The sequence below is a fragment of the Talpa europaea genome (genome assembly GCF_964194135.1).
Source record: "Talpa europaea genome assembly, chromosome: 10".
NCBI classification, from domain to species: Eukaryota; Metazoa; Chordata; class Mammalia; order Eulipotyphla; family Talpidae; genus Talpa; species Talpa europaea.
The window spans coordinates 25,824,158-25,845,448 of record NC_140077.1 but is presented as its reverse complement, the minus strand read 5'-3'; the positions used below and the strand labels follow the sequence as shown (position 1 = coordinate 25,845,448).

The following is a 21,291-nucleotide window of genomic DNA, read 5'->3' as shown; positions in this document are numbered from 1 at the left end:
CTAAGAAAAATGTTTCAGTTTAAATTCGTTAAAATTCTTCAAACATTTAGTAGCACCAACCCTTATCAGTTAAATTGAAGTACTAGCCAATGTATAAAGATTAAATATCTGTATACCAGTACAACTGTAAATATATTAACACTGATTTCATTATTTTACAATTATTTGATAACAATAAAGTATTTCATGAGAAAAACAACCCCCGACAATTTTAGTAATTGCAAAGGAGAAAGGTAGACTACAGAATTTTCTGTATAATGTTACTTCCATATTTGACAACAGTTCAACAGTTAATGAAATTTTAAAAATGATTTTCCTTATTCTATTTCCTCTAAGCAGCAGGTCATATTAAAATGGATCAAAAATAACAGGTACTTTACTTATATTGACTATGGCTAACATTGACTATGGTTTAACATTTCCCCCCCATCTTCCTCAGCTCCTTGACCTATTTATGGTTTGGGACTGGTCTACTTACCTAGCTGATTATGGACAGCCAGCTTCTAAGTACCTTCGGGTGAATCCAAACACAGCCCTTACTCTTTTGGAAAAGTGAGTATATTCTAAGAACTTTTTAAAAATAATATTTTAGCATTTTATGTTTCAATGATAGTTGAAAAAGTAGAGACTTGCAGCAAAACAGAAATAGCTACATGAAGCTTAAGAACTCAGTCCCAGTTAATGACCAAAACTTAAAAGCTGCATTCTTTGTTGCCCTGCAATGTTGGTGTAGTTTTATATGAGATTGCTGTTTGTGTTGATATGAACACAACATATTTCCTGTTATATCCTCAACAGCAGGCTTAATTGGTCTTAGAAATGTTTCTTGAAGATGTGAGAGTTAAAACTACTTTTTTAAAAATTACTATAACACAGTAAAGAAGGTATTTACATTTTATAAAAGGTGGCTGGGAATTGGAATGTTTGCCCACAGTGCTATATAAAACCTACCATTATGAGCTTGGATTTTCTACAGATAGAAAAATATGTTATCTGAGGGAAAAACAAAAAAAAAAAGTATGTTATATGAAAAATTAATATAATAAAACTGAAGTCACAGGGTCTTTACTAGTGCATTTTGTCCAATCAGTAACACAAATTTAGCTGTATCTTTTTCTTTTATAACATGACATTTTTTTTCATTATTTATAATTATTTTTAAAATTTCAATTTCTGAATTTAAAGTATATATTATTTTCCCACATATAAAAATATCTCCACTTTTTTGATTTGAGAAAACAAAACAAACTCTAAAACGTAAATTTATTTTACAATGCCATGAAACACCAAAAAAAATTGCTTGCTTTAAATTTCTAATGTCACTTTTCCTTTCATATTGTCTTACTCTGAATGTGATTTGCAGAGCCCATGGAGGGTATGTATCTTAGCATATTTTATGGAATGATATTAGAAAGTAGTAGGGCATTAGAAAACTTAACAGACATTAGATTTATATACTAATGCAAAAACACTATATAGAATGTAAAATATAGCTTATTAGTTTTTTTGTGTGTGGTTGCTATCTCTGTAATTTTAGTACCTATTTTTAAGCATATTTTTCAAGCATAGGATTAGTGTGAGATAATTCAGAGCATACTAAGATATTTTACTAGTGATGGCATAGTTTTTAATTTCCTTTTACTAAGCTTCTTCATTCACATATATTCCTAGGATGAAGGATACTAGCAAAAAGAACAATATATTTGCTCAGTTCAGGAAGAACGATCGGGACAAACAGAAGTTGATAGAGACAGTCGTGAAACAGCTGAGAAGTTTGGTAAATGGTATGTCCCAGCACAGTTAGACCTTACATCACTTGTATGCAAGATACCTACCATATCTGTTACGCTACGTTGATCTCTAACAGGCACTGGTCATGATGTAGTAATTTGCAGAATTCAAAAATACGGTAGAGAAAAGACACTGGTCAGAACTTAAAAAAGAAACAATAACTATCATTTATATGGATTTTTAATTGAATACTATTTTATATATGGAAAACATGACCTTTTTGATGTTTAGGGGAAAAAAGGAAAAACTGTAATATATAAATCACATTAAACATGTGTATGATACTGATTTTAAATACATTGCAAAATCTTATGTCTATATATAAGTACTTTTTTTTCTATTCAAAGTTGAATGATTTTTTTGGTGTGTGTTTTCATCAGCATCTGATTTTGGAATGCAGTCATGTCTGATATGAGGGTATCTCATTATCATTTTCTGACTTTTAGCTCTTATTTCACCTCATTTTCTATTTCTGAGGGGGAAGTAGACAAATCTTTAAAGGTTCCTGAAATCAAACTTGATTTAACTAAGTGAGAATGTAAATTATTTGTTCTTGTTGAGAGGTTTAATTTAATCATGATGAATATGAAGAAATGGTGTTTGGATTTTCTAAAGATGCAGTGTTGTTTCTGTTCATCAGGGTTAAGATTTGTAAGTATATTGTTTGCAGCTGACCCCATTCTAGGATTTATTTGGTTTGGTTCAAGTTAAAAGAGAGCACAGGAACTAATGGGGCTAACCACTTCAGGTGCAGCTTCTGCTAGGGTAGATATATTCCTGGACACATAGCTGCCACAGGGGTCAGATTACTTTCCTCACATAGCAGGTCTCAGTACTTTATCCTCACTTTAGAAATAAGCCAAACCAAATGAACTCTGGAAACCTAAAACAAATGTACATTTTTTTCCTTTGTGTAAATTACTGTGGTCCCAATGGTAATATTAGTCTGGTCCTTATTTTCTTTGTATTTATGCTGAATACGTCTACATTTTTAGGATTTATGCCTGTAAGCAACTTATACTTGACTCTGTAAAATAAGTATAAAGAATTATATGTACATTTCTTGATTTTGTGATGAAAAATTAAAAAGGTTGAGCAAGTTGTTGAAAATGTGTGGCTGTTGTATGTGTTCAGAGCTTCCGGGTTTAAAACAACAGCTTCCTTTAGACAGGCTCTATCACTCCCTACTTACTGGAATGGGAGTGAAGCCAGAAGAAAGAAAACAATCATTTATTTTCTTGACCATCTCTTATCCTTTTCTTTCACATAAAAGAAAAAAAACACGACATGGAAAACCTGGTAAGTCTTAAGACACAAAATCTGGAAGCTACGAGAGGATCAGTGAACAGCCAGCTCTCTTTGCAAACTGTGCAATGTGGCTGACCCTGGCAAGCCTTACCGGCTCTCCAGGGCGTGCAGGACTTTCCCAGGCTTAGCTGAGGCGTGGGGGTTCTAAGACCGCAGCCTTTGCGTTGCTCCGAGCAGGCCCCTGCGTTCTCACCTGTGCGATGATCTCGAGCAGTTCACTTTACTCTTCTCAGTAAAGGCGCTGCACGTACCCCACTCACCCACCCACCCTCGGGTTTTGCTGTAGGGACAGGAGCTCACTGGGGTATGTGGAGACCTCGGAGGGGACACGAAAAAAAAAACGATGCAACCAGGTACACTTGCTGGTGAGGTGGGGTGGGGTGTGGACCTCGGGAGAATAGCAAACACGAGTTCCATCCTTGAGACAAAGGTGCTGGGAGCTCTCTGTTCCATGTGTGTTTAGGGTGTCTTGGTGAGGTCTCGGGCATTAAAGACACTACACCTTTTGCAGAATTCCTGAAGTGGTAGATCAGAGACTGGAGAGGGGTAGCGGGGGTGCTGGAGAATCTTTGTGGGCGCTTGGGATACCAAGGCAAGCATCAGAGAAAGTAATTTCCCTGAAAGAGAAATGGAGCAAAATGGGAGAAACCCAGCTCTTTAACTCGGAGGGGAGAGGGGCACCTAGAAGCTCGAGGTTGGAGACCCCAGAGGAAGCCTGCATCGGCTCCATGCCCTGGGTTTACCCACCCGCGGAGGCCGGGTGTGTAGAGAAGTTCTGGCGTGAAACCGCTTGCCACCCGCCCCCTCCGCCCGCCTACCCCGCCATCTCCGCGGGGCGAGGCCCCGGCCCAACCCGAACGCCAGCGAGCGCCGCAGCGGCTGCCACTCCCTACTCCTAGGCCTTCTGTGAGCGCGCCCTGCTGCCCACCGCCGCCAATCATTACTCTGCGTGGTGGGTTTTAAATATGCATAAGCGCGTCACTGTGTAAATCGGGACCAGTCCTTAGGGAGGGAACCGATATCTATATAAATGTGTCCTGGGTGGACCGAGAAGGGTTAAACGACTGTAGGAGAGCGAGAGGTGGGGTGGGGGTCTGCAGTCCGGATACAGCCTGGGTGACCGACCCCAGGTTAGCAGCACCGGTGAGTTACTCCTTTCTTTGCCCTCCCTCGCAGCTTTAAAGCACTCAAAAGAGTGCTGACCCCGGGTAGATGTGGGAGGTACCCGCGGATGCCGGGCAAGTGCGTTTTGGAAGCAGCCGGCACCCCAGCAAGGGATTGGCAAATGGCCCGGGAGCCTTCAGATTCTGGTGAAAGCCCTGAGCGCACCGGCCTCGAGGAAGGCAATTATCTCAGACGCGCGTGGTTACTGCCGCCTTCTCAGTGCCAGTCTGATTTTATTTTATTTTATTTTATTTTATTTTATTTTATTTTATTTTATTTTATTTTATTTATGCATATAAGAACGGGGGTACAGGCCAAAAGTGCGGGAGGGTGGGAGGATTCACCAGAGACAGAGTGGGGAACAGAACAGGCAGACTGACCGAAGTACACTGCTGAGGGGAGCAGTGGGCGAGTCAGGAGGTCTGCTGCCCCATGTGGGTATCTCCCTGGCTGACCAGGGATGGAACGCGTGCTGCAGAGGCTGCGGCTAGCTTCATAGTGCTATGCCTAACCCCTTGCGCCACCAGCGAGGCCCCTAATGCCAGTCTGATTTTAGCGCGAAATCCCTGTTCGATATTATAAATCTTGGTTTTGGTCCCCAAGCCCCAGACCCTTTCCCGACAGAACAGGTGAGCACTGCGCACTGCCGGTGCCCCAGCTCTTGCGCCTCCAGCGACCTGGTCCCGGGAGGATCGCGATGTTTTCCTGGGGATTGAACTGCCTGTCTGTGCTGGGCGCGGCGGGCACCGCTCTTTTATGTGCGGGGCTGCTGCTCAGCCTGGCCCAGCACCTCTGGACCCTCCGCTGGACCCTGAGCCGGGACCGGGCTTCCGCCCTGCCTTTGCCCCAGGGCTCGATGGGCTGGCCCTTTTTTGGTGAAACGCTGCACTGGTTAGTTCAGGTGAGCCGTCCGCAGTCCGTGGTTTCCCGCACCCCAATATGGCGGGTTCCTCTAGGCTCCCACTGGACCCTCCTAGCTCTCAGTGCCCCCAGAGTTCGTAGCCAGTTCTTTCCTGTCGCCCAGGATCCCGGGAAGCATTAAACAAGTCGCACTATTGCCCAGCCGTCCACTGCTTCCTAAAAGGACTGTCTGTCTCCAGTTTGCCCCAGTGCAACTCGCACAAGTCCCGACACAATGGAAGGGTGACCCCTAAAGGGGTTCAAGGAAGGCGTCTAAGGAGTATGTCACTCTGTGCTGCAAGCATAAAATCAGAAGTCTGAGGTGCACGCAGATCAGCTGTGAGCTCCTGAGCGCCATTCTGAGCTTCAGTTTCAATTCACCAATGGGAACAGGAACATTTATTGACATTATCTGGGGGTAATCGCGAGGCCCATCTGGGAGTGTTTTGAAAAGAATTATATGCCGGGTCGGGGCAGGGAGTTATCAAGGGGGCAGACTAGATCCCCTGCCTAGGCCCGGGGGGGCCAGCCCTCCTCGCTCCGCCTCACACGCAGGGATCAAGCTTCCACAGTTCCCGCCGGGAGCGCTACGGGACAGTATTCAAGACGCACCTGCTGGGCCGGCCGGTGATCCGCGTGAGCGGCGCGGAGAACGTGCGCACCATCCTGCTGGGCGAGCACCGCCTCGTGCGCAGCCAGTGGCCGCAGAGTGCGCACATCCTGCTGGGCTCACACACGCTGCTCGGAGCCGTGGGCGAGCCGCACCGGCAGCGGCGCAAGGTGAGCTAAAACCGGAGGGCTGGTGGGGCTTTGGGGCCTGTCGGGAAGTTAGGCGCGAGGTTCCCGGGAACCTGTTGTGGGCCAGGCTGGGGCTTGACGTTAGTGGTACACTGTGAACCTGGCGGGGATCCCTGGCTAACCAAGTGGCCTTGGACTAGTCCCTTACTGTTCTCGGCTTTGGCTTATAAAACCAGTACTGGGATTTAGAGGTCCTTTCATTCTCTGGTCCTCTGTGACATAAAGGAAGCGCTGGCAACTCAGACCTGGAGAGCAGGCTGGGAAGACTTCCTGGGGGAGGTGGCAGCTAGTGTCTGAGATCCAGAGGAAATACAGAGAGCGAAAATCAATATGCTGAGGTACGGGCCGCTAGGAAGCGTAGGAAGGGATCGAAATTGGTTTCCTGGCTTCTCTGGCATCGCATTGCAGAGAAGGCCCGCCCAACCCTGATTCCATGCGCCCCCACACAGGTGCTGGCGCGGGTGTTTAGCCGCGCAGCGCTGGAGCGTTATGTGCCGCGCCTGCAGGGGGCGCTACGGCATGAGGTGCGCTCCTGGTGCTCTGCCCGCGGGCCGGTCGCAGTCTACCAGGCCGCTAAAGCACTCGCCTTTCGCATGGCTGCGCGCATCTTACTGGGGCTGCGGTTGGATGAGGCACAGTGCGCGGAACTGACCCGGACTTTCGAGCAGCTCGTGGAGAATCTCTTCTCCCTGCCCTTGGACGTGCCCTTCAGCGGCCTGCGCAAGGTAATACCGCCTCAGCCCCCCACCTTCGTCTGGGGAGTCCCCCGCTCGGCTAGGTCTCCCAGGCGAAGATAGGGTTTCCTTGGCGCGCCCCGCGCGTCATCTTTGTTGGGGATGGAGGCTCAGCTCACTGCGGGGTGGTGGCCTGGTTCGGCAGCGGGTGCGGGGCTGACCTCGATCCCGATTTGCTGTGTGACTCTGGGCGGGCCACACACCCTCTCTGAGCCTTGCCAGAGCCGACTTACTCCAGCCCGGCAGCGGCGGGCTTTTCGACATTGAGTCTCGATGGCAGGCGCCTGGCCAGTCGGCCCAGCCCCTCCCCAGAGTGGCGCCTCCTGGCCGGGTCTTCAGCGCCTCCCGGACCTCTGCGAACGGGTGGGAGTACCAGGGTCGCAGACACGCCCCCCGGCCGAGCCAGGCGCCAGCCAGCATTGGAGGGGGCTGGGTGCAGGCTCAGCCAGAGGCCCCAGGCAGGTCCGCTAGTTTCCGGATCACAGAACTGCGTCCTCTTCAGACTTCAGAGCCTCCGGCCCATCCTAGAGAGCAGCTAGGAGACCCATTCCACCTCCCCGCTCCCCTCAGCTGGGGCCTCTCATAGTACCAACGCTCTGGTTTTTAGTCACCTGAATAAAAATAATAGTTTAGGGGCATGTTGTGGATTGATCACCTTGCATACATTTTCTTTTTTTCTTTTTTCTTTTTTTTTTTTTTGTATAGAGGCATGCTTTATTTGTTTGCTGGTCTGTTTGTTTGTTTCATTTATACATGCACTGGGTACAGTCAGAAGCGCGGGAGGGTGAGAGAATTCACCAGAGCCAGAGCGGGGAGCAGAGCAGGCAGAAGGACCGAAGTACACTGCTGAGGGGAGCAGCGGGCGGCAGGAGAGGTCTGCGCGCCATGTGGGACCCTCCTCCGGGTGGCCGGGGAGCAGCCGGGGATCGAACCGGCGCCGCAGAGGCCGCGGGCAGCTTCGTAACCCAGCGCTCAACCGCTTCGCCACCTGGGAGGCCCCTTGCATACATTTTCTGATTTAACCTTCTCAGTCTGCAAAGTGTAATTATTCTCATTTTATTGATGAAGAAACTGAACTCAGAGGTTAAACGTTTTACCCAAGAGCACACTACTAGGAGGGGCAGAGGCAGGATTTGGCTGAATCTCCTCTTAACTACAAAACCCAAGGGCTCAAAATAGCCCCTATTTTTGGCTTGCTCGGGCACACCCACTACCCCATTACCGAGGTAATGCTTAGAACATCCAATAGTTCTGTAAGCCAGAGCTTTTTGGGTGCATCAGGTGTCCACTGCCTCTGCCTGAGCCTCTGGCAGGGAAAGGGCAATGGACTGATTTCACTGGGACAGGGCTCTGTGCCAGGCATGGCACAGCTGTGTGACTGTCAATTGCTTGAACCCTCTGAGCCTCATCCTTCCCCCTCAGGAAATAGTAACACTTTGCCTTGTTTCAAAGGGGCTTATGTTGACCAAAAGAGAATGACATGTGGGGCTAGTGGACAATTTCTGAGCATTTGTTGAACTACTATGTGCGAGGTATAGAGCCAAGCTGGGAAACACCAGCACCTCAGGGGAAACAGAGCAGCTCAGGGAAGATTTGTGGGATAGATTGCAGGCCCGGCCCCCTCAGCCTTCCTGCACCCCTCCCTCCCCACCACCTCCCATCAGGGCATCCGGGCACGGGACCAACTTCATCAGCACTTGGAGGAGGCCATTGCAGAGAAACTTCATGAAGACAAGGCTGCAGAGCCAGGCGATGCCCTAGACATGATCATCCACAGCACTCGGGAGCTGGGCCACGAGCTCTCAGTGCAGGAGCTGAAGGTATGTGGCCCTGGAGGTTTCTCCTTCTCCTTTTATGCTCCTAGCAGGCCTCTACACACAAACCCATCCTGTTGACCCACTTGGAGCAATAGCCCTTCTGGGATGAAGGGAAAGGAGACCTTGCTTCCAGTCATGGCTCAGCTGCACCTGCTAGCTCTGAGGCTGGGCCAGTCACTGTCCCTCTCAGTAGGGATACCAAAGGCAAGAATTCCAGGCCCTTTCTTAATGGGTTCTGGCCTCAAACAGCTCCACTTCTCCTCCCTCTTCTCTGAGGCCTCCTGCTTTTGCTTCTGCTGTCCCCCTGTTTATAAAACCCTCTTCACTCCTTTTCCCTACTAATCTAAGGCTCAGGGTCAAACTCAGCATTCTCTTTGGAGAGTGTTCTTCCTCCCAAAATCAACACTGTCCTTTCCATGAGCCATCTTGGCACCTGGCATCTCTGCCTATCTGTTTTGCCACTGCGGATCTTCTACAGAATCAGAACCCCTCCTGGTGTACACACAGCACATTTGGTGGAGGTAAGGAGAGCAGCCTTGGAATAGCCCCCAGTGCCTGTTTGAGAATGCTCCCAAAAATGAGTGAGAGGTTGGAGGTGCCAGGATAAATTAGAAATGGGAATATCTCAGCCCTTTGGTAAACAACTCCCATCTTTTTTCTGGGCCTCAATTTCCCATTTTACAACAGCCAGTTACTGAAGGGTGGGGCTCAGCCTTAGTTTCTTCCTGCGAATGGAACTAAGCAGTGGGCTAATAAGTTCAGGAACAGTGAGGGCTGTGAAAGAGGGGTGGGGTGCAAAGGGATGGACAGTCCCTCTGCCTTGGGAGGGCTGGAAAGGGGGTCGTAACCCCCTATAGGTTCTCAGGAAGGACACCGGAGCGCTGAGGTCTCCATTCCAGCCTCCCATCTTGTTCAGATCAGGACAGGCAGTTGTGGACCAGGTTACTCATTCCCACAAATATTAGGTACCTATTGAGTGCCAAGTGCCATGCAGGGACAGATAATACAGCAGGGAACAAAATACGGCCCTGGCCCTCTAGGTGCAGGAGAGGAGGGATACACATTTATGCTATGATCAAAGGAATCTGTGTGCAAACACAAACTATAGGTGTTGGCAGGAAGGAAAACATCAGGATTGGGGTAGACAGAGGCAGGCACTGATGAACCACCAGCACCTGCTGTGCTTCCTATGTAGAGCAGACCAAGAAAAAAAAGGAGCCATGAAGCTGCCCGCCTGTCACAGAGGCTGGCACTACCAGGTGCCCGGCTCCAGGTGCCTCTGTCAGTTCTGTTTTGCAGTGGTGGTCAGGATGCCCACTGAGAGTTGCAGACAGCACTACCCAGGTGGTTAAGAGAACACCTCCAAGCTTGCGTGCTAGGATGCTAGCTTAAGCACTCCCAGCAGCTCTCGAGCCTCAGTTTCCAGTAATTATGCCTCACAGGGTTGGGGTGAGAATGGAATGAATTAATTCACCTAAAACACTAAGAACAGCACACAGAGTAAGTTCCTAGCATTATCTTTGCGAAGCCTTCCTTAGCGAGTGATAGATCCTGGTTTTGCCCATCGCTATATGTGGCTTTCCCAAGAGACAGATTTGAGCTTCAATCAGTCAACCCAGGATCCACGAACGTAGCGCCACGGCAGTACATCCTGGCGGCCTGGCCATTGCGCATCGGTGGCTCTGGGCCCTGTGCGCCTCAGCCATGGAGCCTTGAGGTCAAGGTCCCCACTGAGGGAGACTCAGCGCCGCCGGGGCTGTCTTGCAGGAGTCGGCCGTGGAGCTTCTCTTCGCTGCCTTCTTCACTACTGCCAGTGCCAGCACGTCCCTCGTCCTGCTGCTGCTGCAGCACCCGGCGGCCATCGCCAAGATCCAGCAGGAGCTGGCTGCGCTGGGGCTGGGGCACGCGTGCGATTGCGCGCCCAGGGTTTCGGGAGGCTGCTCTGGGCCGGGGCCGGACTGCGGCTGCGAGCCCGACCTCAGCCTTGCAGCGCTGGGCCAACTGCGCTACGTTGACTGCGTGGTCAAGGAGGTGCTGCGCCTCCTGCCGCCAGTGTCCGGGGGCTACCGCACCGCACTGCGCACCTTCGAGCTCGACGTAAGTGCGCGGCGCTGCGCTGCGCGGTGCCCGCCGCCAGCCTCCTGCCAAGGCGTCGGGGCGGGAGGAGGGCCGGGGTGTTAGGGCCGAAGGAGCAATTCCTTTTCCAAAAGCTCGTCTTTCCCGCCTGTAAAATGGGCCGGTCCCTGTTGTGTCTTGCCGGATACACAGCTGAGAGGCTCAAAGCCTGGCTCCTAGGGAGTCGACAGGGCCGAGGAATCCGTGCACTTCAGCTCCTGGGCAGCGGTTCCCGTGCGGCAATTCTGTTAGAATCGAGTTTTAAAAGGAAAACCGTACTTTTCTCTGCAGTAACTCCCTCTTGGCATGTGAGTCTGTATGAGGAACAAAGCCTCCCCCACTCCCCAAAACACACACACTATGTCCCTTATCTACCTTTCTAGCTCCTTCACAAAATCTAGGAACTGCTCATTCTTAACTGCTCATGTTAACATTGTTAATTAATCCAGGGACTAATCTGAGGCCAGCGTCCTGGGAAACTGGGTAATTAAAATATGGGGTAGAATCTCTTTATGGTCTGAGCAGGGCAGTTTGAGCTGAGCAAGAAGGTTCAGGTGTGGGCCAGCCTTCATCTCTTGGGCTCAGTTTACTCTAGAAGAAAACTGTCTTGGTCCCTTTCAGGGCTAACACTCCAGGTGAGGCCAGGTCAGGGTTGTACAGGGGCAGTGGAAAGCAGCATGGGGGAGTGCAAAAAAGTGCTGCCAAACTAAGGTGGTTTGCCTGAAGTGCTGTCACTGTAGTCCCCCCTACCACCAGTTCCAGGTGACTGGAAGGGGGTGCTCCAGGCAGAGTAAGCGCATCTTTCCTGATGCTTATTTTAACTGCAAACATCAACCCTGGGGCATTGCAAACCAGGCGTGGGGAGCATTGAAAGGACTGGGATTCTGCCCTTCAGGATCTCATCCTGCAGAGAAAGGGTGCATCTAGTTTAGTTTCATCCTAAATTGTGGTGTGAAGAGAGTGAGCTTTAGTACAGGATGACACCAGATTGGTGGGCTGACATTTGAACTGGAGCAGCGAACGGTTAGGATGGTGACCACACACAGAGAGAGGGCAGCCCAGGGCAGCCCAGACCAAGGTGGGTGGATTTGTGAGATGCTAACAAGTGTCTTGGATGCTGAATCTTGAAGTTGAGACTTCATTCTGCAGACACTGGGTTGCCCTGGGCACTGAATCACCAGGGTGAGCAGAGGACAGGGATCTTAGCTATCAAACTGAGGCCTGGAAGGGAGAGTGAGCTCTTCAGTGATTCCAGTATGTTCTGTCTGCCTGATGAGAGCAGACACCTTGGAATCTGTTTAGGCCAGGATAGCTGGATAGTCAAGGAAGATGGAAAACATTTTAAAAATGGAATCGGAAGACCCTGGGATTCACAGAGAATGTGAAAGTTGCCTTCCAACAATTTAAGGACTCCCTAGTTTAATTCTCATGTGCACCTTCTTAAATTATGGCTACCAGATCTGATTATTATTGTTCATATAGTGGGAGAAAGTGAGAGGCAGTTTTCAGCTCAGTGCAAAAAAGAGCTTTATCTTGTTTCTGACCATAGTGGAAAGGGCACCCGTGCCGTTTTCGTTGTTCTGGCGTAGGCAGCTGATAGGTTCAGGACTAGAATTTCGGATTCCTGATTTAATGCCAGAAGAAAAAAGAAAGACAAGGCCAAAACATTGAAACAAATATTAGTTCACACCTACTGACCACTAATAAGCCAGACTCCTCATTCAAATCCCCACGAGAACAAAACGGTCATTTTTGGTCGCATTTTATCAATTAAGAAATTGAGACTCCGAGGAACTGAGCGTCTAACCCAAGGTCACACAGCTCACTAGAGACGGGGCTGAACGGGGCTGAACTTGACTAGATTGGCTCGAGTTTCCCGATTAGACTGGCATTCCTGCTGGTGTTGGGAAGGCTGCCGGATGCACCCGGGGTGGTAGGTCGGTTCAGACCCGTTTCCAGGTGCCTGGTGGTCAGGCGGTCTCCTCGCCTCCCCACAGGGCTACCAGATCCCCAAGGGCTGGAGTGTGATGTACAGCATCCGCGACACGCACGAGACCGCAGCGGTGTACCGCAGCCCGCCCGAGGGCTTCGACCCGGAGCGCTTCCGCGCGGCGGCCGAGGATGCGCGGGGCGCCGCCAGCCGCTTCCATTACATCCCGTTCGGCGGCGGTGCGCGCAGCTGTCTCGGCCAGGAGTTAGCGCAGGCGGTGCTCCAGCTGCTCGCGGTGGAGCTGGTGCGCACAGCGCGCTGGGAACTGGCCACCCCTGCCTTCCCCGCCATGCAGACGGTGCCCATCGTGCACCCGGTGGACGGACTTCGGCTTTTTTTCCATCCGCTCGCGCCTTCGGCAGCGCAGGACGGGGCGCGCCTGTGACCCGCTGCGCTGCAGAAGGGGACTTGGCCAGAGGCCACAGCGAGCCCTCAGCGCCGCCCACCTGCGGTTTCCCCGGGCCGGGTCGGGCACTTCCTCACTCGCTCCACAAACGGTCAACCAACGCGCATCAGGGTCGGACACTGAGGGAGGAGCGCGAGGCGCCGCCAAGGCGCCGGCGCCAGAGAAGAGCCTCCAGCGCTCCGCGCCCCGAGGACGCAAAGGTTAAGATGGAGCTTCTGAATCCTTCCCACGATCTGGCTAGAGGGAACAGCCCTTCATCAGACGCTAAGGGGCCTGATTTTCCTGCTCCGTATCCGAGAGAGGGAGCTTGGGCTGCAGGGAGGGTTGCGCCTCGTGGACAGTGTCCGAGACCCAGCGCTTGGGCCGGGACCCGCAGCTTGCCAGGAAGTGGGGTGGGGCAGCGCAGGGAGCGCATCCCTGGTCTGGCTTTGGGCCATAGGAAGACTCACTAAGACGCCTAACGGAAGGCCCTCGGGCAGCTGGCCTTGGTTTGGGGCGTCGTGGCCACTGTGCGCGTCTCAGCGGAAACCCAGAACCGTGCGCGCTTCCGGGGCTCTAAGTGGCTCAGCATCACCGGATTCTGCTGGTGACTTCTTTAAAGAAAAATTTCTACTTCAAGAACACGTTTATTATTCTCGTTTATACAGGGAAAATAAGCACCCCAAAATGTTTCAGACCGGATTATTTTCATGGGAAGTTGAGATAATATAATCCGAGAGGTTTGGGATATTTGTACCCAAAACAGGAAGGTCAAGTAATAGTTTCCTGCCTCTAGTTGAGTGAGGAGGCGAGGGTTTATCTGGGCAAGAGCTTCCTCATGGAAGGCATGGGGTTGGGGTTAGGGGACACCCAGGAGAGACCCAACCAGTGAATACCCAAAGATAGGCTAGGCTTTTATGCTTCCTTCCTGAGCATAAACCTGGGGGCTGTAAATTATCTCCATAAGCGGCAGCAGGGACATTCAGATTTACAAACTGCAATCTTCTCTTTTTACAGAGGAGAAACTGTGGCAAAGATGTGCCTGAGGAGCCAGCACTGGGCTCTCTGACTTGTCTGCCAGTGCTCTCCCCCACTCCACCACTTACCCCCTCCTCCACATATGGTGGCCACCACATTAGGACTCAGCCATATTGTCCTTTCATAGTGAACCCTGCGTTGCTTTAAGGACTTTCTCTGGACCTTTCCAGTGCAGAATTTCCTACTAGTGTTTAAATCAAAGCCAAGAGCCCACAGTGTCACCATTCCCAAAAGCCCGCTTCAACCTGCCACCCTTATTCAGTCAGGCCTGGGACAACTGGACTGTATTGGTGAGCCAGGGAAGTTGCCCCCCAGGCTGAGCTGACCCCCTTAGTGAACCAGAAGGAAGCTGGAGCCCTCCAGACCTCATGCTTAAGGTGGCTCCTGGGGGCAGAAAGAAAGGGGGAAGCAACAGGTATGGGCTGGCTAGGCAAAACAAGAGCACACAGCCCTTCCAAAGCTAGGCTGACACTGCCATAACCCTCACTGGTCCACTGCTGACCACAGGCCTGGCGCCAGGCCCTGGGCTCAGAGGCCCCAAGGCCAGCATAAATGTCAGGCCGGCCTGCCCTCAGGGTGCTCATGAGGCCACTGCCTGGCTTGAGAAACTCCAGTTCAGGTGAATTGGTGGGAGGACCAGAACTTGGGACTGATTCTGATGTGCAGAGAAAAGAAAGATATGGAGAGGGCCTCTCAGGAGCCGGTACAGTGTTGCTGGTTCTAACAAACCTGATTTATCTGCTCTGGGGTATAACTCCAGTGTTACTCCAGTTTCTCATTGATGCACCATTTTCATTAATTTCAAGGGATATCTGAGCTCCAGATTCTTCGGTTCTTGCCACCCTGGACTGGATAGTCACCCCGAGGAGGTCCACAGTAAATAAATTAGCAAACAAAAGGGCAAGAATGTGTCCCTTTGTGATAAGTGCTTTTGGAGAAAAGAAAACAGGCCTATAGTGCAGAGTGCCTGGGGGCTAAGCCCAGAGACTTCGGTGACCTGGGAGAGTGTTGTCTTAAGCAGAGGGAAGGGCAGGTATAGAAGCTTGAGATGGGAACAAGTGCCCTAGCGTTGGGGAGCTGGAGATAGGGCCAAAGTGGGGGAGGGAGAACCTCAGAGCCTTTAGCTCACCCAACTCGCGTCTACCTCGGGGTTCTTACTCCCCTGCCCCAGCAGAGAAACCACTCCCCCACCCCCACCCCCACCCCGTAGGAGCGGGGCGGCTGTTGTGTGAATATCTTGGAAACATTTGTTTTCCAGTGAACCAAACTTCCTCCCAGCCCACCACCATCCAAGAAAACCTGGCAGAGTTTCTAGATCAAAGTTCTTATTAGGTGGATCATCTTTTTGACCCAGTCCCCACTTCAAGATGTTTCTTAGTGATCTGCACTCTCCCATTCAATCCTTTTCTGCCAGAGGCCCGCGCCCCTCCCCTCCCCGCCGGACGCCCCCGCGGGTCTCGATGGGCAGATAGATTAGAGCATTTTTTTCCCTGTGGCAATTTCCATCGCGCAGGCCCCGTTCATCTGGTGACCCGGCGGGCGCTGAACTTGGCGAGGTGGCCCTGCAGGGTTCACTCGGATGTCACGGTCCGGCCCGCAGGGGTCACAGGCGGGTCAGGCCCCAGGACTGGGAATGGGCCCCAGGTCACGCCCCCATCCCAGCTTTGCTCCGCCGCTGAAGGCCCTGTCCAGAAAGGGGCGGGCCCGGGGTTTCTGAGAATTACCTCCAGCGAGTCTAGCCCTGGATCCGGGCGGTGCCAGAAGCTGGCTGGTACTGTTTATGTCGCCGGATCGTTGCAAGAAATGGCAGTGGGAGAAATCCGTCTTGAGAGCCTCTGAAACGCTGAGCAGAGTTTGGAAAATACCGAGAGACTCCGAAATATGCCCTGTGGCGATTGGGCTGGAAGCGTTGCGGGACTGTGCAGCTCCCTACCAGCCCGCAGACATTTTCCTATCTCGCCTGGTTTGGGGGCTACCGTGCCCACCGCGGGCCAAGTATTTAACAGCTCCCCAAGATCAAAGAGTTTTCCACCTCCAAGAAACACCTTCGGCGCATAAGGCGCACTCCTTTAAGAGCCGGTGTCCAATTTTTAAACAAACCTACACCATTCTGTTTCGTTTTCTGCCCCACCGGTGCGTTCAGCGCTCAAACTTGGGGGGCGGCTGGCCCCGGCTGGTGGAAGCGGTGCGGCTCGGCCAGGTGGGAAGCCGAGGGCGCACGTGCGTCTCCCGCAGTGCCTGAGCCCAGGCGTTGGCTGCAGTAGCAACTGGTTGGGGGAAATGGAGTTATTGGGAGGTCAGAAACCTCCCTCCCTCCCCGCTTCTCGGTACGGATTTCCTCAGCACTCCGGTTAGTGGTCTAAGCCTGGGACCGAGCACCCCTCCCACCTGGATGGTTTTACTCTGGGTGGGAACCGGGAGCGCGGAGGAGGCCTTCTGTGTCCCGCGCCCAGGTCACCCGGTAAAGCAGTCCAAGTGCCGGGAGCTAGAAAAAGTACTTGCAACCAGAGGCCCCTTTTCGAAACTTAGCAACTACCCCGAGGTACAGACCAGTCGGGAAGGATCGCCTCCCTATTGAGGAGGAAGAAACCGGTGTAAGGATGCGTGAGGACTCCCCAAGGTCATGAAAGCACAGACGGAACCGAGTTCGGAAACCAGACTCCAGGGCTTGCTTTCTTTTGTCTCTTTATCCTGCCAGGGCTAGGAACCCTCTCCCCCCCCCTCCCCCCCCTGCTTAACTGGGCTGCAAGCCCCAGGGCCCTGAGAATCTGCCGGCCGAGGCCAGATCTTAGCATGCTGCTTGGTGAGCTGTGGATGAATTGCCCCTGAGGTCCCCTACGGGGGCATCGGAGTTCGCGTCTGATTTGTGCGGGGTTGCGCCAAAACCCTCTCAGGGTTCTCAGAGACTCTTGCATCCCTGAGCAGAACCTTTCAAGACAGGACGAGTGTTGGCCTCCTGGAGGGGCTGGAGAAGGGGCTCAACCACCAGCCCCTCGGGTCTCACTCCCGGCCGCGCTCTCTTGGATCCTGGCTCAGGGCTCCTCCGTGGGATCTTCGGAAGCGCAGGGTGGCCTGCGTTTTTGCTCCGCGTTCTGGACTTCAGTTTTCCCACCCGTGGGACGAGGAGCTGGACTCGTCCCTGAATGCAGTTCCCTTTGCTTCCCCAGCAGGTGGAAGGGAGCCCACCCGCGCCTATAAAAGGAAAGCCAGGGAAGGCAGCCCCGGGCTGGGACTGCCTGTCGGGTCCAGCCAGAGGGATTCCAAAGAGACCGGCGGGAAGCCCCAGGCTTGTAGTTCTGGCTCCCCGGAGCCCGGCTCTGCCCCAGCCGCGGTCCGGGAGCTCCGCGCGCCCTAACCGGGGGGAGGCGGCTGCTCCTAACCCCGCACCTCGGGAGGAGGCGCGCTCGGAGGGAAACCGCCGCAGCCTCCTGTGCCTCCGCGCTTAACAAACGGTTAAAGATTTTGGGCAGTGCCTCGCGGGGGGAGGAGCCAGGGGCCCAATCCGCAATTAAAGATGAACTTTGGGTGAACTAATTTGTCTGACCAAGGTAACGTGGGCAGCAACCTGGGCCGCCTATAAAGCGGGCGCGCCGCAGGGTTCGGAGCGCTGGAGACGGCGGCAGGTGGCGCGGGAGGCCGTGGCGCGCGATGGGGCTCCCGGCGCTGCTGGCTAGTGCGCTCTGCACCTTCGTGCTCCCGCTGCTGCTCTTCCTGGCCGCGATTAAGCTCTGGGACCTTTACTGCGTGAGCAGCCGCGACCACAGCTGTGCCCTCCCTTTGCCCCCCGGAACTATGGGGTTCCCCTTCTTTGGGGAAACCTTGCAGATGGTGTTACAGGTAAGGAAGCTTGGGGCGGGACTGGCTCGGCACCAACTTCCACCGAAGCCCGGGTGGGCGCCCCAGGGCGGGAGGTGACACAGGCTGGGATCAGGGATAGACTGTGGCGCGGCGCTCCTCGGCGCCCCCTCACGCCCGCTTCTCTCCTCCGGCAGCGAAGAAAATTCCTGCAGATGAAGCGCAGGAAATACGGCTTCATCTACAAGACGCATCTGTTCGGGCGGCCCACCGTGCGGGTGATGGGCGCAGACAACGTGCGACGCATCTTGCTCGGGGAGCACCGGCTGGTGTCGGTCCACTGGCCTGCGTCGGTGCGCACCATCCTGGGCTCTGGCTGCCTTTCTAGCCTGCACGACTCCTCGCACAAGCAGCGCAAGAAGGTGAGGGTGGGGGTGGCTGCTTCACGACGGGAAAGGGGACCTTTTGCTGGAGCTGTTCAGGTAGATTGATGGTGGGTGAGCACAGGCTGCATTGGGCATTGACTAGGAGCTTCTTACTTCCAGATTAGTTTTCCCAGCCGAGAAGTGCCTAGGGTCTGGCGGGCTTGGGGATGTCAGGAAGGAGACCCTAGAATGTGAGAGGGGCGGGAGGGGCCCGGTTTTAACATTCTCCCTCCTGGGGCTCAGGTGATTATGCGGGCCTTCAGCCGCGAGGCGCTCCAGTGCTATGTGCCGGTGATCGCGGAGGAAGTAGGCAATTGCTTGGAACAGTGGCTGAGCTGCGGCGAGCGCGGCCTCCTGGTCTACCCCCAGGTGAAGCGCCTCATGTTCCGCATCGCCATGCGCATCCTGCTGGGCTGCGAGCCGGGGTTGGCGAGCGGCGGGGACGCAGAGCAGCAGCTGGTGGAGGCCTTCGAGGAAATGATCCGCAATCTCTTCTCATTGCCCATCGACGTGCCTTTCAGCGGGCTGTACCGGGTAAGGGATGCATGCAAGGTGCGGAGCTAGGGGTGGTGGACTGGGGTGCCGGGCGTGTGCTCACTGCCTTGCGCTCTCTGCGCCCAGGGTATGAAGGCGCGGAACCTCATCCACGCGCGCATCGAGGAGAACATTCGCGCTAAGATCTGCGGACTGCGGACAGCGGAGGCGGGCGGGGGTTGCAAAGATGTGCTTCAGCTGCTGATCGAGCATTCGTGGGAGAGAGGAGAGAGGCTGGACATGCAGGTGAGAGGTAGTTATGGGAAAGGCACTGAGGAGTTGGTCCCCTGGCTTTCCATGAGCGGATCCTCTGGTCCTCCAAGAGTCTGCCTGCGGCTCAGCTTGCCGGAGTGGACAGTCAGCGGGGTTCAGATCCCAGGGAGGGGACTCGGAAGGTTGAAACACCAGGTGAAGAAGGTGGAGACACCGGGTCCGGAGAGCGGTGGAAGAGGCTGCAACGGAACAAAGGGCATCCTCTTGCCCTTCCAGGTTTTGAAGGGAAAGTTGCAGTTTGCAAAATGCAGATAAAGAATGTTGGGCGATTTTGATGCAGCTATGACTTTTAATTTAGGAGTCTCCAGGAGAGAGGGATCTTACTGATTTTCCTACTCCAGCTGAACTAAAAGGACTTTGCATTTTATTTGAAAATGTTGCTTTCCTTGACTTTCTGTCAGCAAGCTTTTGGCCCTTCTCTTCCTTCCAGAACCCCCAGTTGGTTCTGAGAAATCGTTCAGTAAAATTGCATGCAGACCTGAAAAACGTTGGTCTTATTCCTTTTTTTTTTTTTTTTTTTTGGTAGGCACTAAAGCAAACTTCAACTGAACTCCTCTTTGGAGGACATGATACTACAGCCAGTGCAGCCACATCTCTGATCACTTACCTGGGTCTCTACCCACATGTTCTCCAGAAAGTTCGGGAAGAGCTGAAGAGTAAGGTAGGGGGTTTCTGGGTTGAGGGTTCCCATTAGCTGAAGAAATTCAGCTGCTTCTCAGCCAACTTCCAATTAACTAAGTGTGATGCCTTCTCTTGAGTATTTTGCAAATGCAGGGTCAAGGGGTGGGAGGCCAGTAAAAAAAAAAAAAAAAGAATTAGCTTTTTGAATAGAAAGGAAGGCGTCTTGAGCTGTGGTGCCACTGGGCAGGATTTGACCTTGTATTCCTGGCCCATCTCCACTTTTTGCAGAATCTTGGAGAGTCACTTTCTTGGACTTGTGTGTTCAAGGGCATCAAGGGGGGATCCCTAGGTGGTGCTGGCATTGGAGGTGGTGATGGGGAGAAGCTTGGTGGTCCTGTGAGCAGCATTCTTTTGGAATTGTAAATCATGGATTTGGGCCAAAGGGTGAAGGCAAATGGTCACTGGTTGTTCACGCTTTCCCCCTCACGCTCTCCCATCATGGGGCCCTTTGGGTTTAGCGGCCACTTAAGCCCTGTTTACATCTGCTGGGTTGATTTTATTGGAGCACAAAATAACTGTTCACCTTTATATGACTGTTTTGATAGGGTTTACTTTGCAAGAGCAATCAAGACAACAAGTTGGACATGGAAATTTTGGAACAGCTTAAATACATTGGGTGTGTTATTAAAGAGACACTTCGACTGAATCCCCCAATTCCAGGGGGGTTTCGTGTTGCTCTTAAGACTTTTGAATTAAATGTAAGTTAAAAGTTCTCTCTCCCCAGCCCCTTTCTCTTGTGGTTTTAAATCTTCCCTTACTTCCCTGTGCATTACCTTACATTTCTTAAGCTTTTGATAATATTATCCTGACCCATATGGACACAAGATATCTGAATGTCTTTGTCTTGTTCTTTCTGCACCCCCCCCCCAATAACCCACCTTTCTTTTAACTCATAACTCCTCCAGTGACATCAGTGATAGCTTTTGTTGTTGAAAGTTAAATTACAGTTTGTCAGTCCATGGACTTCATAATCTTTTGCAGGGATACCAGATTCCCAAGGGCTGGAATGTTATCTACAGTATCTGTGATACTCATGAGGTGGCAGATATCTTCACCAACAAAGAGGAATTTAATCCTGACCGATTTATGCTGCCTTACCCAGAGGATGCCTCCAGATTCAGCTTCATTCCATTTGGAGGAGGCCTTAGGAGCTGTGTAGGGAAAGAGTTTGCAAAAATTCTTCTCAAAATATTTACAGTGCAGCTGGCCAGGCATTGTGACTGGAGACTTCTAAATGGACCCCCTACCATGAAGACCAGTCCCACCATGTGCCCTGTGGATGATCTCCCTGCAAGGTTCACCCGTTTCCAGGGGGAAATCTGATGGGCCCCAATGTCTAGACAGTGGACTCATTTGAAGTATACCTGGGAGTTTTCCCATAGTGTCGTGTTGATTTTATTATATTTAATTTCTAAATGTATATTATAATATTTATGTGACTCTACTATAATACCACAATCTTTAAATATCAAAATAATGAATCTGTATAGTTTCCAAATAAAGTAACATTTGAAAGGTGCTTGTCTTGCATTTAAGATTCCTA

At 52.0% G+C, this 21,291-nt stretch overlaps 3 protein-coding genes across 3 annotated transcripts in view; all 3 read left to right on the top strand.

The window, feature by feature from the left end:
- Positions 1–2,580, top strand: part of EXOC6 (exocyst complex component 6) — a gene marked incomplete at both ends in the record, with an annotated part of 175,824 nt that extends 173,244 nt beyond the window's left edge. The window contains 3 exons of the mRNA XM_084245652.1: positions 440–552; positions 1,672–1,784; positions 2,540–2,580. Of these exons, the coding sequence (XP_084101778.1) occupies positions 440–552; positions 1,672–1,784; positions 2,540–2,580 (267 nt within the window). The remainder of the gene's footprint in view (positions 1–439; positions 553–1,671; positions 1,785–2,539) is intronic.
- A 2,380-nt stretch (positions 2,581–4,960) lies between these two features.
- On the top strand, positions 4,961–13,002 carry CYP26C1 (cytochrome P450 family 26 subfamily C member 1; the record flags this gene model as incomplete). The annotated part of the gene is made up of 6 exons (XM_084245426.1): positions 4,961–5,164; positions 5,719–5,943; positions 6,411–6,686; positions 8,360–8,515; positions 10,280–10,609; positions 12,625–13,002. The coding sequence occupies 6 exons, from the start codon at positions 4,961–4,963 to the stop codon at positions 13,000–13,002; spliced, it is 1,569 nt and encodes a 522-aa protein (XP_084101552.1).
- A 4,604-nt stretch (positions 13,003–17,606) lies between these two features.
- Positions 17,607–21,071, top strand: CYP26A1 (cytochrome P450 family 26 subfamily A member 1; the record flags this gene model as incomplete). Its single annotated transcript, XM_084244663.1, has 7 exons — positions 17,607–17,877; positions 18,033–18,257; positions 18,504–18,794; positions 18,882–19,040; positions 19,594–19,728; positions 20,294–20,446; positions 20,730–21,071. The coding sequence occupies exons 1-7, from the start codon at positions 17,689–17,691 to the stop codon at positions 21,069–21,071; spliced, it is 1,494 nt and encodes a 497-aa protein (XP_084100789.1). The 5' UTR covers positions 17,607–17,688.
- Between the last annotated feature and the right edge of the window lie 220 nt (positions 21,072–21,291).